At 46.1% G+C, this 17,758-nt stretch overlaps 1 protein-coding gene across 4 annotated transcripts in view; it reads right to left on the bottom strand.

Moving 5' to 3' along the window:
• The window catches only part of AADAT (aminoadipate aminotransferase), a 1,031,752-nt gene that overhangs the window by 480,316 nt on the left and 533,678 nt on the right, over positions 1-17,758 (bottom strand). For all 4 annotated transcript variants that reach the window (XM_069631415.1, XM_069631412.1, XM_069631413.1 and 1 more), the window contains exon 8: positions 4,189-4,271. In XM_069631415.1, coding sequence (XP_069487516.1) covers positions 4,189-4,271 — 83 coding nt within the window. The remainder of the gene's footprint in view (positions 1-4,188; positions 4,272-17,758) is intronic.

Below are 17,758 nucleotides of genomic sequence, written 5' to 3'. Positions count from 1 at the left end.
GAATGGCAGAGGAAGACCTCCGAAACAACAAGCACATGAGAAATGGTCAAAAAAGAAGGAGCCCACCATTCTAGCAGAATGGTGGCCCTTCTGTGCATTACCGAGGCTGATTTAACAGCCTGCGAGTAATAAGTCTAACATGTCACTAAGGTAAAACCACTGCCACCAGCCATTCCAGTAAACTTGCAATTGTAACAAAAGTGTTACCAGGTAAGTAAGAAAGGGGATACAGTGTATCCCCCAGCACTCCACATAAGGTAAATCAATGTAAAGGGGATGTGAATACCTCGTTACTTCTTGGGAACAGTAGTGTGCCATAGTACTGCCATAGTACATTACAGTCAGTCCAAAGTTATAGGAAACTATAACTCCAAGCATACACTATGTAGAGACATAAAAAGGTCACCCATAAAAAGAGTAAAAGACTAGGTGAGAGGGGGAAAAAGATTCCCACTCACCTAGGAACAAAGTAAATAATCACCAAGTCCAAGCAACATGTTGTGGGGTTGACACAGGTAAGGAAGATTTATCATAAAGATGAAAATCTTACCTAACAATCCATAACTCCCTGTTGGTTCACCCTCCTTTCATACTCTAGGTGTGTTATTGGTTTACAAGGGAGAAAACTACAGCAGCTGGGAAGTAATTGGACCAGACCTTTGATTTGAACTAGCTGGTAGCAAATAAGTCTATGATTCCCTCTTGAGAGTCTAGTTGTGCTGCAAGCTGCTTCATGGCTTTGCATACAGGGGCCATGAAAAAGGCCGTTCAATTCTTCTTTCAGTGTAACTTGCCACTTCCTTGGAAGGAGCGCAAACTCTGTTCTGTCCCAGAGGGGTCGACCTGTGGAGTTGCCCTCATACCATATTCAGACTTCTGTCTCGCTGACTTCTGCAAATGTGGGCACATGGCTTATGCAGCCCTTTGACCCAAACCTCAGAGGGGCTCATGTCCCGCTGCTTTTCCACATGCTTGTATCTAATGAACCAAAGCAGGGAATCTAATGGATCTATTAAAAACGGAACACACAAGGCCAGGGATGGGGGTGGTGCCCCTCAAGATCCCCCATTTATCGCCTCTGTGGCCAGTATTAGAGTGGGTGGTGATATGCGATGCCACGGTCGCAAAAACACCCATCTGCATGCCTCTTAAATGTCACGTTTTTTCACATAACTCATGTGAGGATCTGGCTCTGGTGAAAACATCAATGGATCTGTGAATATGGAGGCAGAGGAAGCACAGGCTTAAGAAACAGGTAAACTGCATGACAGTGGGATCTGAGGACTGCAGACAATATTTCAGGCCTCATTGGCAAATGTATTTTTATGTATTTATTTTACAATGCTTATATCACACTTTGAACCAAAGCCTGAAAATAAAACAAATGTTAACAGTACAGTAATAATGAGTAATGACGAAGCCGTGGTCCAAAGAGGAAGTTCACATGACAAAATTAATAAACAAAAATATTTTATGAAAGAGCAGTTTGTAATAAATGAGATTTAAGGCACATCGTAAACTGAACGAAGAAAGAACAGGCGCAAATATCCAAGGGTAAAGAGTTACATAATTTAGGAGCAAGAAAGTGAAAGAAACAAAAACGTGAAATTCATAGGGTGGTCAAGGGACAGACATAAGAAATTGAGAAGCTGAACAAAGCACTCTAGTAGGGTGATGAGACATAAAACAAAGATGTAGTCTAAGCGTGAATACTTTTAAAAACTAAGTAAAGGAACAGACACTCAAATCACTGTTTGGCAGAACCAATGAAGGTGGGTCAGTAAGTAGAAATATTACAAGAAAAAGATGAGCCAAATAAAATCCTCACTGCAAAAATCCTCACTGCAGAGTGCAGAATGGTGCACTGAGGATAGATAGCATAGTTAGGAAGGCCCACATATACGGAACAGAAGTGGTGTAGATGAGACAATGGCTTGCAATAGAACTTTAGTAGAAGCAAATGTTATCAAATAACGTTATCAAATAACTTTATATTAAAAAGAGGAAAATCTCAGGACTGAACTACGGCAGCAATATAGGCTTGCAATGAAAAGGAAGAGTAAGAGATAAAGTCAAGATTAAGTGATTGGTGACCAATAGGAAGTTGGAGTGGGGGAAATAAATTAGAGAAGGAAAAGGGCTCTAGGAAGAGACTGGGAAGAATTGGTTAAGGCAAAGAAAATGGGAATACATCCAAAATTGAATTGCATAAAAACAAGCAGAAAGACACTGATGAATAGCATTATTGAAAGAGGGGAACGTAAGCAAGATATGTGCATCATCAGCATATAGATGAACCTGGAAACCATGGTCGGATTAAAGCCAATGATGTATAAAGTGTAACTAAAGGTTCCTTGGACAGAGTACTGAGGAACACCATATAATACAATAATGATTAGAAGTTTAAGATGAAAATCATTGAAGAACAGTACAAGAAAGATCCACAGAGGATAGAGTAGGGTGAAAAGTGCGATGATCAACAGTTTCAAATTCAGAGCCGAAGTCAAGCAAGACCAATATAGAAGAAAGTTTAAGCTGTTGCTCATGAAACATTTTATTTGAGACAGAAAGGAGAGCAGTTTCAGTTGAGAGGCCGGAACGGAAGCCTCATTTATGGGAGGGAGAACAATTGTGGATGTTATAAGAACTAGGTTGACAGTAAACTAAGCATTTAAGCAGTTTAGACAAATAAAGAAGAGAAACTGGGTGAACAATTGAAGGCTCAGTTGGGTAGAGGGATGGTTTTACAGCAGAAGAATAATGTTAGCTGCTTTAAATGTTGAAGGAACTAACCAGACGAGGGAAATATTTTAAAAGTGGTTAGAACAGAAGTGAAAGCAGAAAAATGTTTTAATAAGGGAATCGCAGAGGGAGCAGCAGTAGGGTGAGAACAGAAGAGATATCACACTCAGATATAGGAATACAAGAGAAAAGGGTTTCACTAGAGACTACAGGATCATTAAATACCGAGAGAGAGGAGACGTTGCAATTTAACAAAAGTGTAGTATTTGCAATTTCTGACAGAGAAAAATTGACATCAGAAGTAAGTGTAGAAGTAGGAGTGGGGTCATAAGAGGTAGGAACAAGTCATTTATTAAGGGTAGAAAAGAAGGCTAGGAGAACTGGACTGAGACTAAGAGTTTGAAAATAATTGGCCTTGGCTTGTCCAACACAGGGGTAAGAATGAAGAAACACAGCTGCTCTGACTCTGCACCTCTCTCAGCAACAGCATGTCTGTTTGGAATCTCCCCATCAATTTACAGACAGCTCCATCCTTGGAGTTCTCACTCCATGAATCCTACACTGTAACACAGCTTGTCACCAGCTTAATCTTCATTTCATGCTTCTTCTCTTAGCCACTCACTGCACGTTTGGTGTTATTGTGGTCTGCTCACATGGCGTTTCTCACCTCAGCTGTGCATTATTACCATTAGGTCTCCAGAAGATCGGGTTTTCCAGCTTCCCTTATTCATGGAACATCCAGTCTTTTCAACTCTGCTCTGCAGAACCAGTCAGATGGGGTTTATAGTGAAATGCCCGAAAAAAATATATCGAAAAAAAGGTTGAACGAAAAAACCTCGAAAAAAAAAAAACAAAAAAAAAAACATCGGATTTTTTTCAATACTTTTTTTTCCGAAATGGGGGGTTCCCCTGAACCCCCTTTTTTAATTTTTTTATTTTACCCCTTTTTTTACTTACCTGACCCCAAAAATACATATAAATAAATAAAAAATGTGTTTTTCTTTTTTCGAGATTTTTTTTTGTTGATATTTTTGTCATTCAATATGTTTTTTTCGGCCTTTTGACTGACCACCGTCAGATGGTCATAGAGATGGAAAAAAAGACTGCGCCAGCCCTGTTTACACACGCTCCAACAGTGGCATACACATTGCTACCCCCAGTGCAATGGTTCTATCTTGAGGCTTTTTGCTTTTGAAGGTTTATCATTGCTTTAATGGGGCAATCAACATGTACATTGACTAACCTGACAGCAGGGTTGTGCTAAATTCCACATGTTTCACACTGCTGTTACTACCTCACCCACCCCCAGGTCTAGAGCTTGTGGTGGGCACCTCTATAAACTGGATGTAGCATCCAGTGGTGCTTTACTGCTTTACAAGTGTCATTGTGTGAATATGGATCTGCTTGTACTACACATAACATGCAGTGATCAGACGTTTTACATACCCAGAAGAGAGAATTTTAGACATTGAGTCTGTCCTGATGACTCGACCATCAACGTCCATTGAAAGGAATGTAGGTGCCCAAGGCTAAAGGGAAAAATTAAACATTTGTTTTATTATACATACAGGGTAATAGTTAATGCAACATATTCCTAATGTTAGTAAACGTGAAACCATAAGAAAGTGTAGGGTGGAATTGTGAACATTGCAATGGCTTGCCTACTACAAAGGATAGGTGTAACAATCATCTGCTACTCCAAATCATAGACCATGCACATCCCCCCATAGTGGTCTTAAAGCACCAAGCCTCATCTGTGTGGAGGCGAATTGTGACCCCCGCGCAGGGTAGCAGTTAGGCCAAGCTCTCTGGGGTTACTGAAAAGGGGTCAAGAAGAGCGATAAGGGGAAGAGTGGGTAAAGGTAAGTGGGACAGAAATTGCATACTTAACTCATAAAACATAAGGGTGAGTGAACTTTGGAATGTATTGTTTTTAGTGATCTGAACAAAAGAAGGGACAAGAGCTTTCCTTATGGGCCGGCAGAACATGTAGGCCATTACTAGTATAGTTAAGTATGCCTAGATCTCAGGGATGACTACCTGCCCATCCCAATTACTCAGGAATATGGACGCTTTCCATGCTTCCAATGGTGCCGGAGCATAGTTCCGTTTTCTTCTTTGACCTTCAGGCTAACTTCTGCTCCTTGGTGTCATATCAAATTGTTGCATCCAGTGTTAAGTTCTTTGCGAGCCAAGGGCCTCAGGTTATTGACTTAATTAGAAAATATCCTTAATATGGCACAGGACTCATACCTCTTGTTGACAGTTACAGAGCTCTGCACACAAAGCAAATAAACATCGCCACATTACAATAAATGTGTGAAAGGTTGACACATCAGCAAATCTGAGACTATCTCCAGCTATGCTTCCACCCAAAAGGCATTGAATGCCATGGCTCTACTGGAAGAATGGGCGCCTAATGCAAGGACCTCAACTCCCTCCTTCTTCATAAGCGCCTGAACCCATTTAGCCAAGGTATGGGGGAAAAAATTGAGCAAATTGTTTACAAAAGGACAAAAAAACCTACAAACATATTGTCAAATTTGGTGTCCGCTCCTCATACAGTTTCAGACACATTACAAAACACACTTTAGGATTATGAAGGAATGCAGGAAATTCAGTAATCCTGAAGGAAGTGTTGGTACATTTACATGTGTTAAAAGAAACCCCACCAGGAAGATTAAGATCCAGTGCCTGGATGTCTAAGACATGGCGACAGGTCACTAAATACATTAAAATTGCCAGTTTGTCTAACCATGACTTGAGAGGGAGATACCCATTGTTGGACACTGCTCCAGTAGGACCATTCTAAATGTAAATCCCACAACTGGGCATGCGTAGGGGAACAGGGGCAGATATCTAAATAGTAATAGCAAAAATAATCCATCTGGACAAGGTTTGTTTAGTTACAGCCTGTCCCAGTCTATGACAAGTATATCCTATAAACAGTTGGTCATCTAGACGAAACCATGACATCCCTGAAATATAGAAACTCAGAGCCCTTTTTGGGTCAAGTCTGTGTAACCTTTCCACTTCCTTGCCAGGATGAGGTGGTGGGTAAAAAGTAGGTAATACTAACTTTTGTCTCTGATGAAAATCTGATATAATCTTAGGTAGGAATGGAGGTTTGACCTTAAGGATGACCTTGTCCTTATAAAGAAACGTAAAAGGTGATTTAGACGATAGTGCCTGCAACTCATTCACCCTACGGGCTCATGTTAACGCTACTAACAAGATGGCTTTGAATGTTAGTAGTCTTAAAGGACATGAATGGAGTGGATTAAATGGTGCACACATGAGAAATTTCAAAACAAGATTAAGGTCCCAAACAGGAACCTGAAAAGGAGATGGAAGGAACACATTAGTGAACACATTAGTGAGCCCCTTTAGAAATTTAAAAAGATACAACTTTTCATTTGTGTTCATAGAAATAAACATTAGATTCGGAAAAGCATTTGCTTGAGTTATCAAAAACTAAAGTAGGCGAAGAAGAGGGGAGAGAGAGAAAGAAAAGAAAAAATACAAATAAATAAAGAAAAAATAAAGAAATAAAAGGATGGATTAAAAATCCCCTCAGATTATGTTCATGGAATTAGGATCTTTGAAGAAGCAGAGATCTCCGTAAGGAATTGGACAGCTGTATAACTCAGTTTCTTGTCTTGTCCTTGTAGTAATTTAGTCCATCTGGAGTCACCTTCTTCTTGTTGGGCCGATATCTTGAATAATTCGCCGAAAATTGCTCTCTTCTCATTGAGTGCAGGGCATTTCATGATTAAGTGATTGAAAGTTTCTGGGGTGTCTATATCCCGACAGGATCGACAAAATAGATCCGCTTTTGATATTTGTCTGGTATTGGCAAGGCGTGTCTGGTTGGGTAGGTGTTTAGGCGAATTTCCATGAGTGCCATGCCAATGGTCGGATCTGGAAATAGAGCAGGTAGCGGGGAAGTTCGTTGAGGGCTCCGATATCCGTTGGGCATTGCAAATTCATTGTATATTTTGCCTTATTTTCTAATGTTTTAGCCCAGTCATTTTGCTGCAATTTGACCTTAGCTTGTTGGGGGCGGTTGATTAGCATTTCTATGGTGATGTCTTCAGTTATGTGTTGAGCTATTTTCCATGCCTTTAATGAGGAATTGTTCATACAGTGCAGTGTCTCTCGTAAGATTTGGGTAGCCAGTGTTTTATCTTCATTTATCACTTTGCGCAATAGATCCAACTGCTTCCACAGTAAGATTGACGTGAGAGATTGCAGGGCCACTTCAAACCGAATTCTGGCCATGGGGTAGTTGGTAGGCAGGTTCAGAATCATCCACCAAAAGGAGGCTTTGATGGCTTGCCAGTTTATTTCTGTCACTATAATCATTGCGTCACTACCATAAGTGATTATGGGGATGACCTTTTGCCGGTAAAATGCAATCATAGGTTTGAAGGAGAATTTGCTGTATCGTCTGTGCAGCATCACACCTGGTCTGGCTAGCATCAAGGTTTTGCCTTCAAGGAACGTCACCCAAGCAGTTTCAGATTTCTGTTGGTTAATTAGGACCCCAAGATATTTATAGGTCGTAACTACCTCCAAAGGTTTGTCTACAGTGAAGAGTGGAAGCCTGCGCCGAGTATTCGTGGCTGGATGTTTGGTTAATGTCATTGATTTTTGTTTTTTTGACATTAAAGGTATTTTAAAAGATGACGTTTCCTCAGACAATCACTTGAAGATGGAAAGCGCTGCTAAATAAACTTTAATGGTTCCAACCCAGAGCCCTAGATTGGCCAAATGCAGAAGAAAATACAACCCCTCTGGTGTTTTGCATAGAAAAGGATCCACATTCTTATTCCTGCACCAGCATGCAGAATGTGTTCCAACGGCATCGGTACAAACACTTCTTTGCTGGCCTTCTGGCCGAAAGCAAAATCTCCATTACACCATCCGGGAGGTCCCAATCCTTCTACCTCAGGCTCTCAGAAACAATGCGTGTAAGCCGAGTGTCTTGACCTCTGGATGTGTTAAACGAATCTTCACGAGATCGTGAGTTACCTCTGCTTCTTGTAGACCGTGGAGTTGAGGTTGCCAGTATGTCGATGTATGATGGCCGATGAATGGGTAACGCGAGAAATTAGTCCAATCCCCTCCTGGTGAGTAAACACAGGACGGCACTGAACCAACTCCCAACGCCAGAATTTGCGTGACGTCGGGACAGTGTTTCCACTGGCTGAGAAGGCTTGATGAAATCACCGAAGATAACAGGACTGAACTCAGGAACTCCCAAAAGGCAGTAAGGCACAGGTACCGGCAGGACACAAGACAGGCAAAGGGAGGCAACTGTAAGAAGGCAGAACTGACAGGAGATTCCCACTACAACTAGGAACCCAGGGATAACCTACTCTACCATAAGCCAGGGAAGGACTAGGTATCAGAATGAAGGAGCAGAAAGAGTAGGAGGACCAGGAAGCAAGACTGGAATAAGGAAATGAGGCAGAATTGGCCTGAAAAGGATAGAACAGGAAACTGGAGGACTGGACAACAAGTGCCAGGACTCCAGCAGCGCATACACAGTAACAACCGCGTTGAGACGCGTCGTCCCTGTGTATGTGGTGCCCTTTTATAGCTCAGGGTCAAAGCGAGGCTTGGAACGCATGTTCCGACACTGCGCATGCGCGGGACGTCGAAACACTGACGATCCGCGCATGCGCAGATCCTCGCAAGATGGCGGCGTCCACGGCGCCCATCCGAACCGCAGGTCGGCGTGAGGAAAGACGCCACCGCGGGTATAGTCTCCATGAAGGAGGAGACCGCTGCGGCCGTGGACCAGGGACCCCAGGACAAGTAAGTGGCGCCCGCGAGCGCGCAGCGTGACACCATACCCCCTCCCGGACAACCCCGGAGCACCGGGTTTCCAAGGGTAGCAGAGATAGAAGTCCCGAACCAGGCGCGGTGCATGCACGAAGGAGCGCGGTTCCCAAGTAGGGTCACAAGCAGGATAACCCTTCCAGCTGACCAGAAGCTGCAGAGCACCTCGCCAAATCCGTGAATCACATATCTCTTGCACCTCGAATTCAGGAACCCCCCGAACCAAGACCGGGGCAGGACGGGAACAGGTACGACCCATAACATCGGGCACGTAGGGCTTCAAAAGGGAAACATGAAAGACAGGATGGATCCTCCAAGATCGGGGCAAAGATAAACGAAAGGCAACAGGTGAAATACGCCCTGTGATGCGAAAGGGACCAAAAAAGCGGGGGGCTAGTTTCACAGGTAAGTTGCGTACTGGTAGATTCTTGGAGGACAGCCAAACCATGTCTCCAACATGAAGGACAGGCTCAGGGCTCCGTCTCCTGTCAGCCTGCTCCTTCATATGTGCTTGTGCCGCTGCCAAGGTACCGGCCGCCAGACGATGTTGATCGCGAATCAGGGACACCAGGGCATCTGCAGATGGAACGGCGCTGGAAGATGTTGGATGAATAGGCAGCAGTCGAGGATGAAGACCGGTAGAGCAATAAAAAGGGCTGAGTCCGGTAGCGGAATGAACAGCGTTGTTGTATGCCGCTTCCGCGGTGTCCAACCACTCCGACCAGTTGTCTTGGGTAGCATTGGCATAACAACGTAGGTATTGCTCAAGGGTCTGATTGGTACGTTCCGTCTGTCCATTGTCTGCGGATGATAGCCGGAACTCAGGGCTCGTTGGATGTCCAAATGCCGACACAGTTGGCCCCAAAAGGAAGAGATGTATTGAGAGCCTCGGTCAGACAATATCTTCTCCGGAAGACCATGAAGGCGATACACCTCGTGTAGAAAACATCGTGCCATCTGGGATGCAGTGGGCAGCTTAGGAAAGGGCAAGAAATGAGCTGTCTTGGTGAAACAATCCACCACCACCATTATACACGTGAAGCCACCAGACAGGGGCAGGTCAATGATGAAATCCGTGGCGATGGTATGCCAAGGGTACGGAGGCGTTGGCGTGGGTTTTAGAAGACCAACGGGTCTTTTGCGAGGAATCTTGGTCTGGGCACATACCGGGCAAGAGTCCACGTATTGCTTTACCATTGTAGCCCATCCAGGCCACCAGTACTGTCGTGCAACCAGTTCTTGTGTTGTACGGACTCCACGGTGACCGCAAACGACGGAATCATGACAATTCTGTAAAACGATTTTCTGGAGTTCCAATGTGGGGACGTACAGACGATCCTTGAAGAACAATAAGCCATCACGTTCCCTGATGTCAGCACGTTGTAGTATCTGTGTTCTTGAGGGATCCGTTCGTGTGGCCTCAGTAAACTGTTGGAGCTGGGGAGTCACCATCGATAGGAAATGTTTGGACGCTATCAAAGGTTCCGGTTCCTTGACACCTTCAACGTTGTTTTCCAGAGACTGAGACAAGGCATCAGCCTTAGTGTTCTGGGAACAAGGAATGTACGTGACGGTGAAATCGAACTGTGAAAAGAAGAAGGCCCAACGAGCATGACGGGAGGTCCTGCATTGTAAAGAGCGCAAGAACTGTAGATTACGGTGATCCGTGCGAACCACCACCGGGTACCTCCCACCCAGCAAGTGATGTCGCCATTCCTCGAAGGCAGCCTTTATCGCCAGTAATTCCTTTTCTATCACTGCGTAGTTTCTCTCACTCACTGACAACTTCCTCGAGTAATACGCCACCGGGTGCTCTATTCCCGTGATTGTATCTTGCTGTAGTAGGACCGCCCCAATTGCGTAGTCCGAGGCGTCTGTTTCAACCACAAACGGTTTTACATCATCTGGATGTCTAAGAACAGGAGCCGACATGAATGATCTTTTTAATTCCTGGAATGCCTCCTCAGCCTGCGTGTCCCAGAGAAACGGCACCTTGGTACTGGTCAGGTGGGTTAAACTGTTGGCCAGTTGAGAGAAGCGTGGAATGAAACGCCGATAAAAGTTGGCAAAGCCCAAGAACCTTTGAAGTGACTTCACGCCATGTGGCGATTTCCATTCTTGAATAGCTTGCAGTTTTGCGGGATCCATCTGTACTCCTGTGTTGCTGATCACGTAACCCAGAAACTCCATGCTCTCCCTATGAAATTGGCACTTCTCGATTTTGGCATACAGACCGTTGTGTATCAATCTACGGAGGACTTCCTGTACATGCGCCACGTGTGCAGTATGAGTGTCAGAAAAAAACAGAATATCGTCAAGGTAAACCCAGACAGATATTCCGATAAGGTCAGAAAAGACATCGTCCATGAACCGTTGGAAGACTGCCGGGGCGTTGCAGAGGCCAAACGGCATCACCCTGTATTCGAAGTGACCAATAGGTGTTTTGAAGGCCGTCTTCCACTCATCTCCCTTCTTAATTCGCACCAAGTGATAGGCCCCTCTTAGATCCAGCTTGGTGAAGATTTGTGCTGATTTCAGGGATTCGAGGATGTCCCGGATGAGTGGTAACGGGTACCTGTCCTTCCTCGTGATCTCGTTTAGTTGACGGTAGTCGATACAAGGATGCAAAGTGCCCTCTTTCTTCTTGACGAAGAACAACGGGAATCCTGCAGGGGATTTGGACGGCACTATATAGCGCTTGTTGAGGCAATCCGTAATATACTCCTGTAGTATGCCCTTCTCGAAGTGAGTCAACGAATAGATCTTGCCGTGGGGAATGATCGCACCAGGCAGAATGTCAATGGAACAATCAAAGTGCCGATGGGGTGGTAGTGGTATGTCCTCAGGCTTGGAGAACGCCTTGTGGTATCCGGCATATTCATGAGGAACCGATTGAGTGGCACATAAACAAGCAGATACATCAGCAGGATTGAGGGACTCCAAAATTGCAGGAAAGGTTTCATGTATTACACAGTCACTAGGACAACGTGTCGAAGAGAAAACCAAGGAGCGAGCGGTCCAGTCAACCTGGGGATTGTGATACAACAGCCATGGTAAACCCAACACCACCGGAAATGAAGGAGACTTGATGATGTCCAATGAAATACGTTCGAGATGCCCTTCCACAGAGAGCCACAAGGGATCGGAGTGTTGGCAAACCGTACCAGAAGACAAAGTAGAGCCATCGATTACCTCAACCACTGTTGGTCGTTCCTTGTTGTGTAAACGGATTCCATTGGTAATTGCGAACGAAGCATCGATGTAGTTGCCAGATGCTCCGCAGTCCAAAAGGGCCCAGGTCTTCACACACTTTCCAAGCCAAGCAACACCGACTTTCAGAATCAACAAGGGTACTGAGTTCATGGGGGGAAGGACGGATTCAGAAGGGCGGCCCGCTGCTGCCTTTGCCTGAAACAACGGGCCTGTTATTTTCCTGTTTCTTCAGAGGACGTAACGGACAGGTACCTAGAAAATGGCCAGAACCACCGCAATACATGCACAAGTTCTTCTGTCGTCTTCTTTTCTTTTCAGTCTCGGATAACGGACCTCTGACGGCACCCAACTGCATGGGTTCTGGAGCTACATCGATAGAAACAGCCGGTCCAGAGTTCTGTGCTGGAAGAATTGGTTGATACCTGTCAGATCTGCGGCGTTCACTCCGTCGTTCGGTTAACCTGTGGTCAATGCGTAAGACTTGTTCCACCAATGCTGGCAGCGTTTCTGGCTCCGGAATGTGCAGCAATTCGTCTTTGTACTCCTCTCGTAGTCCCCGACGAAACAAGGTTTTTTGAGTGATTTCGGGCCATTGCGAATCAGTTGCTAGTTGTCGAAACCGACTGATGTAGTGGATTATGTCACCTGACCCTTGCTTGATCTCCATTAATTGATTCTGGGCCATGGCTGCCAAATTGGGCGGTTTGAAGACATCCAAAAAGGCTTTCTCGAAGGCAGCGAAATCGGCCAACAGAGGACTGTTGGTAGAGACCAAAGGTGCGGCCCAGGCGAGTGCATTGCCAGTTAGATTTCCAAGGATATACCCGATCTTAGCTTTGTTTTGAGAAAAATGTGTAGACCTGAATTGGAAATGGATCCGACAGTGAGTACAGAACTCAGCCACTCGACGCGGATCACCATCATACTTCATCGGAGTGGTGTAAGCCATGGAGTTCTCAGGCGGTGTGACAGGTTGTGCGGGATTAGCCAAACATCGATCCAATGCTTGTCTGAGAGTGTTGTTTTCCTGGCGGAGAGTGGTCATTTCCAGGCGCATGGCACGCATTTCTTCACGTAGTTCCTGCATGTCGTCCATGTCGGGACTGAGGGATGGGCGTCTCAATCTGTTAAACGAATCTTCACGAGATCGTGAGTTACCTCTGCTTCTTGTAGACCGTGCAGTTGAGGTTGCCAGTATGTCGATGTATGATGGCCGATGAATGGGTAACGCGAGAAATTAGTCCAATCCCCTCCTGGTGAGTAAACACAGGACGGCACTGAACCAACTCCCAACGCCACGGGTGGCACTTCTCAGAATTTGCGTGACGTCGGGACAGTGTTTCCACTGGCTGAGAAGGCTTGATGAAATCACCGAAGATAACAGGACTGAACTCAGGAACTCCCAAAAGGCAGTAAGGCACAGGTACCGGCAGGACACAAGACAGGCAAAGGGAGGCAACTGTAAGAAGGCAGAACTGACAGGAGATTCCCACTACAACTAGGAACCCAGGGATAACCTACTCTACCATAAGCCAGGGAAGGACTAGGTATCAGAATGAAGGAGCAGAAAGAGTAGGAGGACCAGGAAGCAAGACTGGAATAAGGAAATGAGGCAGAATTGGCCTGAAAAGGATAGAACAGGAAACTGGAGGACTGGACAACAAGTGCCAGGACTCCAGCAGCGCATACACAGTAACAACCGCGTTGAGACGCGTCGTCCCTGTGTATGCGGTGCCCTTTTATAGCTCAGGGTCAAAGCGAGGCTTGGAACGCATGTTCCGACACTGCGCATGCGCGGGACGTCGAAACACTGACGATCCGCGCATGCGCAGATCCTCGCAAGATGGCGGCGTCCACGGCGCCCATCCGAACCGCAGGTCGGCGTGAGGAAAGACGCCACCGCGGGTATAGTCTCCATGAAGGAGGAGACCGCTGCGGCCGTGGACCAGGGACCCCAGGACAAGTAAGTGGCGCCCGCGAGCGAGCGCGCGGCGTGACACCATGGAGAACCCAACCCTCCTCTCGCGAGAGAAGTTCCTCTCTTTGTGGAAGACGTATTGGAGGGCAGATGGACATGTCTGGATACCACAACCTCCTGGCCCAATCTGGAGAAATTAGGATCATGGATTTCCCAAATGTTCTCAACCTCCTGATCACGTAAGGAATGACGGGTACTGGAGTAAACGCGTACAGGAGTGGAAACTCCCAGTCCACCACGAATGCGTCTCGTAGAGCTCCTCTTGGGGGAAATTCCCTGGAGCAGAACAGTTCTCGCTTCCGGTTGGCACTGGTCCCAAACAGGTCCACTCGAGGATGAGAGACTGTGCTTGCCGCTGTGTTTTTCTCTCCAGCTAGGTGAACTGCCTATAGAGATTCCTTCTTGTATTGCCAGAACCAGAGCTGCATTGCCTCTCTGCACAGTGGTAGTGACCCTACACCTCCTCTCTTGTTGAGGTAGTACATAGCCACTGTGTTGTCAGTCATAACCAGGATATCCTTTCCCCGTACAGAGGGCAGAAAAGCCTTCATCACGAGTCTGATTGCTGTCAGCTCCAAAAAATTTATGTGTAGTTTGGACTCCAATGGAGACCAATGACCGCTGATTGTCAGGTTTGTTGGCATGGGCTCTTCTCCCCGTGAGTGAGGCGTCCATCGCTACCGTTATCTCCGGCCATGGTTGCCAAAAAGGTTCTCCCTTGAGAATGGTTGTCCTGAAAGGCCCACCACGTTTGGAACCGGAATTAGGTCCGACATGGCCCGGGAATTGAGACCACAGTGCACTGAGAGACCATAAAAGGGATCTCATTCTAAGTCGAGCCTCTGGCACCAGGAAAATGCAGGATGCCATGAGGCCGAGCAACCTCAAGTCGTCAAAGGGTGGGAGACGCTGGGCAGAATGTGTTGAGCCCTCACCTCAGGTGGCAAAGTCTTTCCCAAGGATGTGTCCAGTGCAGCCCCGATTAATTGGAGCTTTTGAGATGGTATCATGTGGGACTTCCTATAATTGAGGGAGAAGCCCAGTCTGTGGCGAGAGTGGCTGGTCATGCCAAGATGATCCAGGACCTGTTCGGGAGAACATGCCCCGATCAGCCAATTGTCCGGATTGGGTATATGTGAATCCCCCCTCTCCTGAGTGTCGCTGTCACCACCAGCATTAGTTTGGGGAAAACCCTCAGGGCGGAGATCAGCCCAAACGGCAGAACTCGAAACTGATAATGAGAACCGCCAGCGTGAACCTCAGGTGCTTTCTGTGCTCGAGATGGATTGGCAAATGAAAAGAAGCATTCTGAAGGTCCAATGACACCATCCAAATTCTGGAGCTGGAGGGCCTGTAGGATCTGAGAAAGTGTGACTATCTTGAACTTGTCCTTTCTGAGGAACTTGTTCAAGTATCTCAAGTTCAAGATGGGTCTCAGTCCTCCGTCCTTCTTGGGGATTAGGAAATATGGAGAATACCATCATTTGTTCCTCTCCATTACAGGTACTAGCTCTATAGCACCTTTCTCTAGCAGGCAAAACATTTCCTGCAAAAGTAACGGGTCTGGAACCTTTAACAAATGGCTTGCCGTTGGATGATTCTGAGGTCTCTGAATGAGGGGGAGGCAGTAAACTTGGGCTATGGTTTCTAATTCTTTTTCAGATGCACAGTCTGCCTCCCACCGGGGTGTCGTGAATCAATAACTCACAAGAGGTTTTGAGGCGGCTGATGGTAAAGTAGCCGTTGCTTGGCTGGGCTTTGCACCTCTCCCTCGTCCACCACGAGGGAAGATTCTTTGGCCTCTTTGACAAGCCATTCCTCTCACTCTTCCAACTCAGTAGAAGCAAAAGGATCTACCCCACCAAGAAGGTCCACTGGAGTGAAAACGCTGAGGCTGCCAGACCAGCAGCCCCTAGAGACTTGGCTGCCGCCTTTGAGGACTGCAGCTTCTCATGGCTTTTGTCAGCAATATTAAAGGAGTCTAGAGTGCACGTCCAGACTTCCTTAACCAAGCAAACCTGCCTATCACGGTGCTTCCCGCCATGGCTCTGCTTATAGGGTCAGCAGAATCCAAACCTGACTATAGAGACTCGCACATGGCCTCTTTCCCATCTTTTACAATGGCCAACAAGCCGCCTCTTTCTTCCCCTTCAGAAATATGGTCAGGCGCCATGGATACACAGTCCCATAGGGTGAAGGTAACATTTTACAAGGGAACATGTAGAGTTGGCAGACTTCAGAGCATGCTCCCGGCAGAAAAGACTTTCCTTGACTAGGCATCTATACGCTTATCATCCTGATCTGGTGGAATGGTCCGATAAGCAGCTTGCTTGGAGGTAGCGGTTGCTGTTTGCACCACTAAGCTTTCTGGGGTAGGATGTTCAGACAAATAGCTGGGGTCACTACTTGACGGGCTATATTTTTTTTGTCAAATCTTTATTGACTGCCGGACTTGATTCTAGCGCTTCCCAGTTTGAACATAGTCTCTTTTGTTGAACTACATGAAAAGGTAGGATTGGATCCCTTTAAGGACCTTTGTCCAGTATATCTCTGAGGTCATTCTGTTTGAACGGGAGGGCAGGCCTGCTCCATCCCATAAAATCAGTGACCCTGTCATTAATTGCCTGCAAGAGGTATCTGCGTGATCATCTGGGTCTGGCTTTCCAAAATCCTATTCTGGCAAGTTGTCCACCCCACTGGCGGCTTGTAAATTATCACGCAGGTCATGCAACCCAGATTCCTCCAATATAAAATTATCAGGAACATTAGGTGTGCCATATTGTAATCCAAAAGGTGGATCATTGTCGTTTGAAGGCTCATTGTCTTCATAAAACGACGTGAGAGATTAAAAAAAATCCTTTCTTGGCAATGATGTAAAGTATTTTTGAATGTTTGCCGTTGATGTGATGGTTTCGAGCCATATGCCGATGGAGTTGTCACCAAATTTGATGTTGGCGTCGATGAAAACGCCTTGGGCGTCAATGGCACCGATGGCATAGATGGTGCTGATGGCTTCGACATCAACTTGTCTGTGGACTTTGCCCGTGCCGGACTTCGATGACTCGACGGAGTCTGATGACTTTTCATCGTGTCGAGGCCTCGACGGCTCTCGATGAAAATGTGGCCTTTGTCCTAGGCTCGAGGCTGTGCAGGATTTGGCTCTAGCCCTTTCCCTACTGGCTTTAGAAGGCACAGAAGGAGCCTAGCCTACTTGTTTCGAGGGGTTCTGGCTCTCAAAAGTTTTAAGAATTTCCTGCCTGAATGATTCCCATTCAGCTAGAGTCGAGGCCTTAGTCGGGCAACATATACTCCTCTGTGGAGATGAGTCGGATGAGGAAGACAAAGTAGGCGATTTATGATGGCTTTTCTTCAATTTTCTTGATGACGAGTGGTGAGAGCCTCTCCACGACCTAGACCTTTTAGCTTTCTTCCATCGAGGAGAGTCATCTCTTGCTTCATCAGAGAATCGCATTTCGTAACAAAGCTCAAAGAGAGTTGTTATCCACCAGAGATCCAGACTCACTAAGCCCCAAAGTGTTTTGAGCATTTTCCATCACTACTTCGCATCCAGCTCTCCTCCTCTTGCGTTATTTGCTGCAAAAAAGCCAATGATATTAGTTTGTTCTTTGAGGCGATTAATCACCTTGTCTTTCTTATGCAAATGGGCATTTATCAGGTTTGAATGTGAATCACCAGATATCTGACATTTTTAGAACGCTGTGTAGCATTACATAGGCTGTATGCACGCGGTTTTGGCAGGCATTATAATAAGTCAGGGAACGGTGCACTTATGCAGACTAAGGTTACAAATAATAGCAGCAGCGTGTTAAGGAGCTATAAGCACTTGTACCTTGTTTTCAAATCACTGCCCAATCACAGGGCAGCAGAGCAGGACTCACAGTGGTGCTTTATAATATCCCGCTCCAACGTTGGTCCACTGAAGAAACGCTGTTCAATATCATGGCCACATCTTTTACA

This window comes from Ambystoma mexicanum, chromosome 6q (genome assembly GCF_040938575.1).
Source record: "Ambystoma mexicanum isolate Mex_15411 chromosome 6q, UKY_AmexF1_1, whole genome shotgun sequence".
NCBI classification, from domain to species: Eukaryota; Metazoa; Chordata; class Amphibia; order Caudata; family Ambystomatidae; genus Ambystoma; species Ambystoma mexicanum.
Note: the sequence above shows the minus strand (reverse complement) of the source record. Positions and strands in the feature narration are given on the sequence as shown.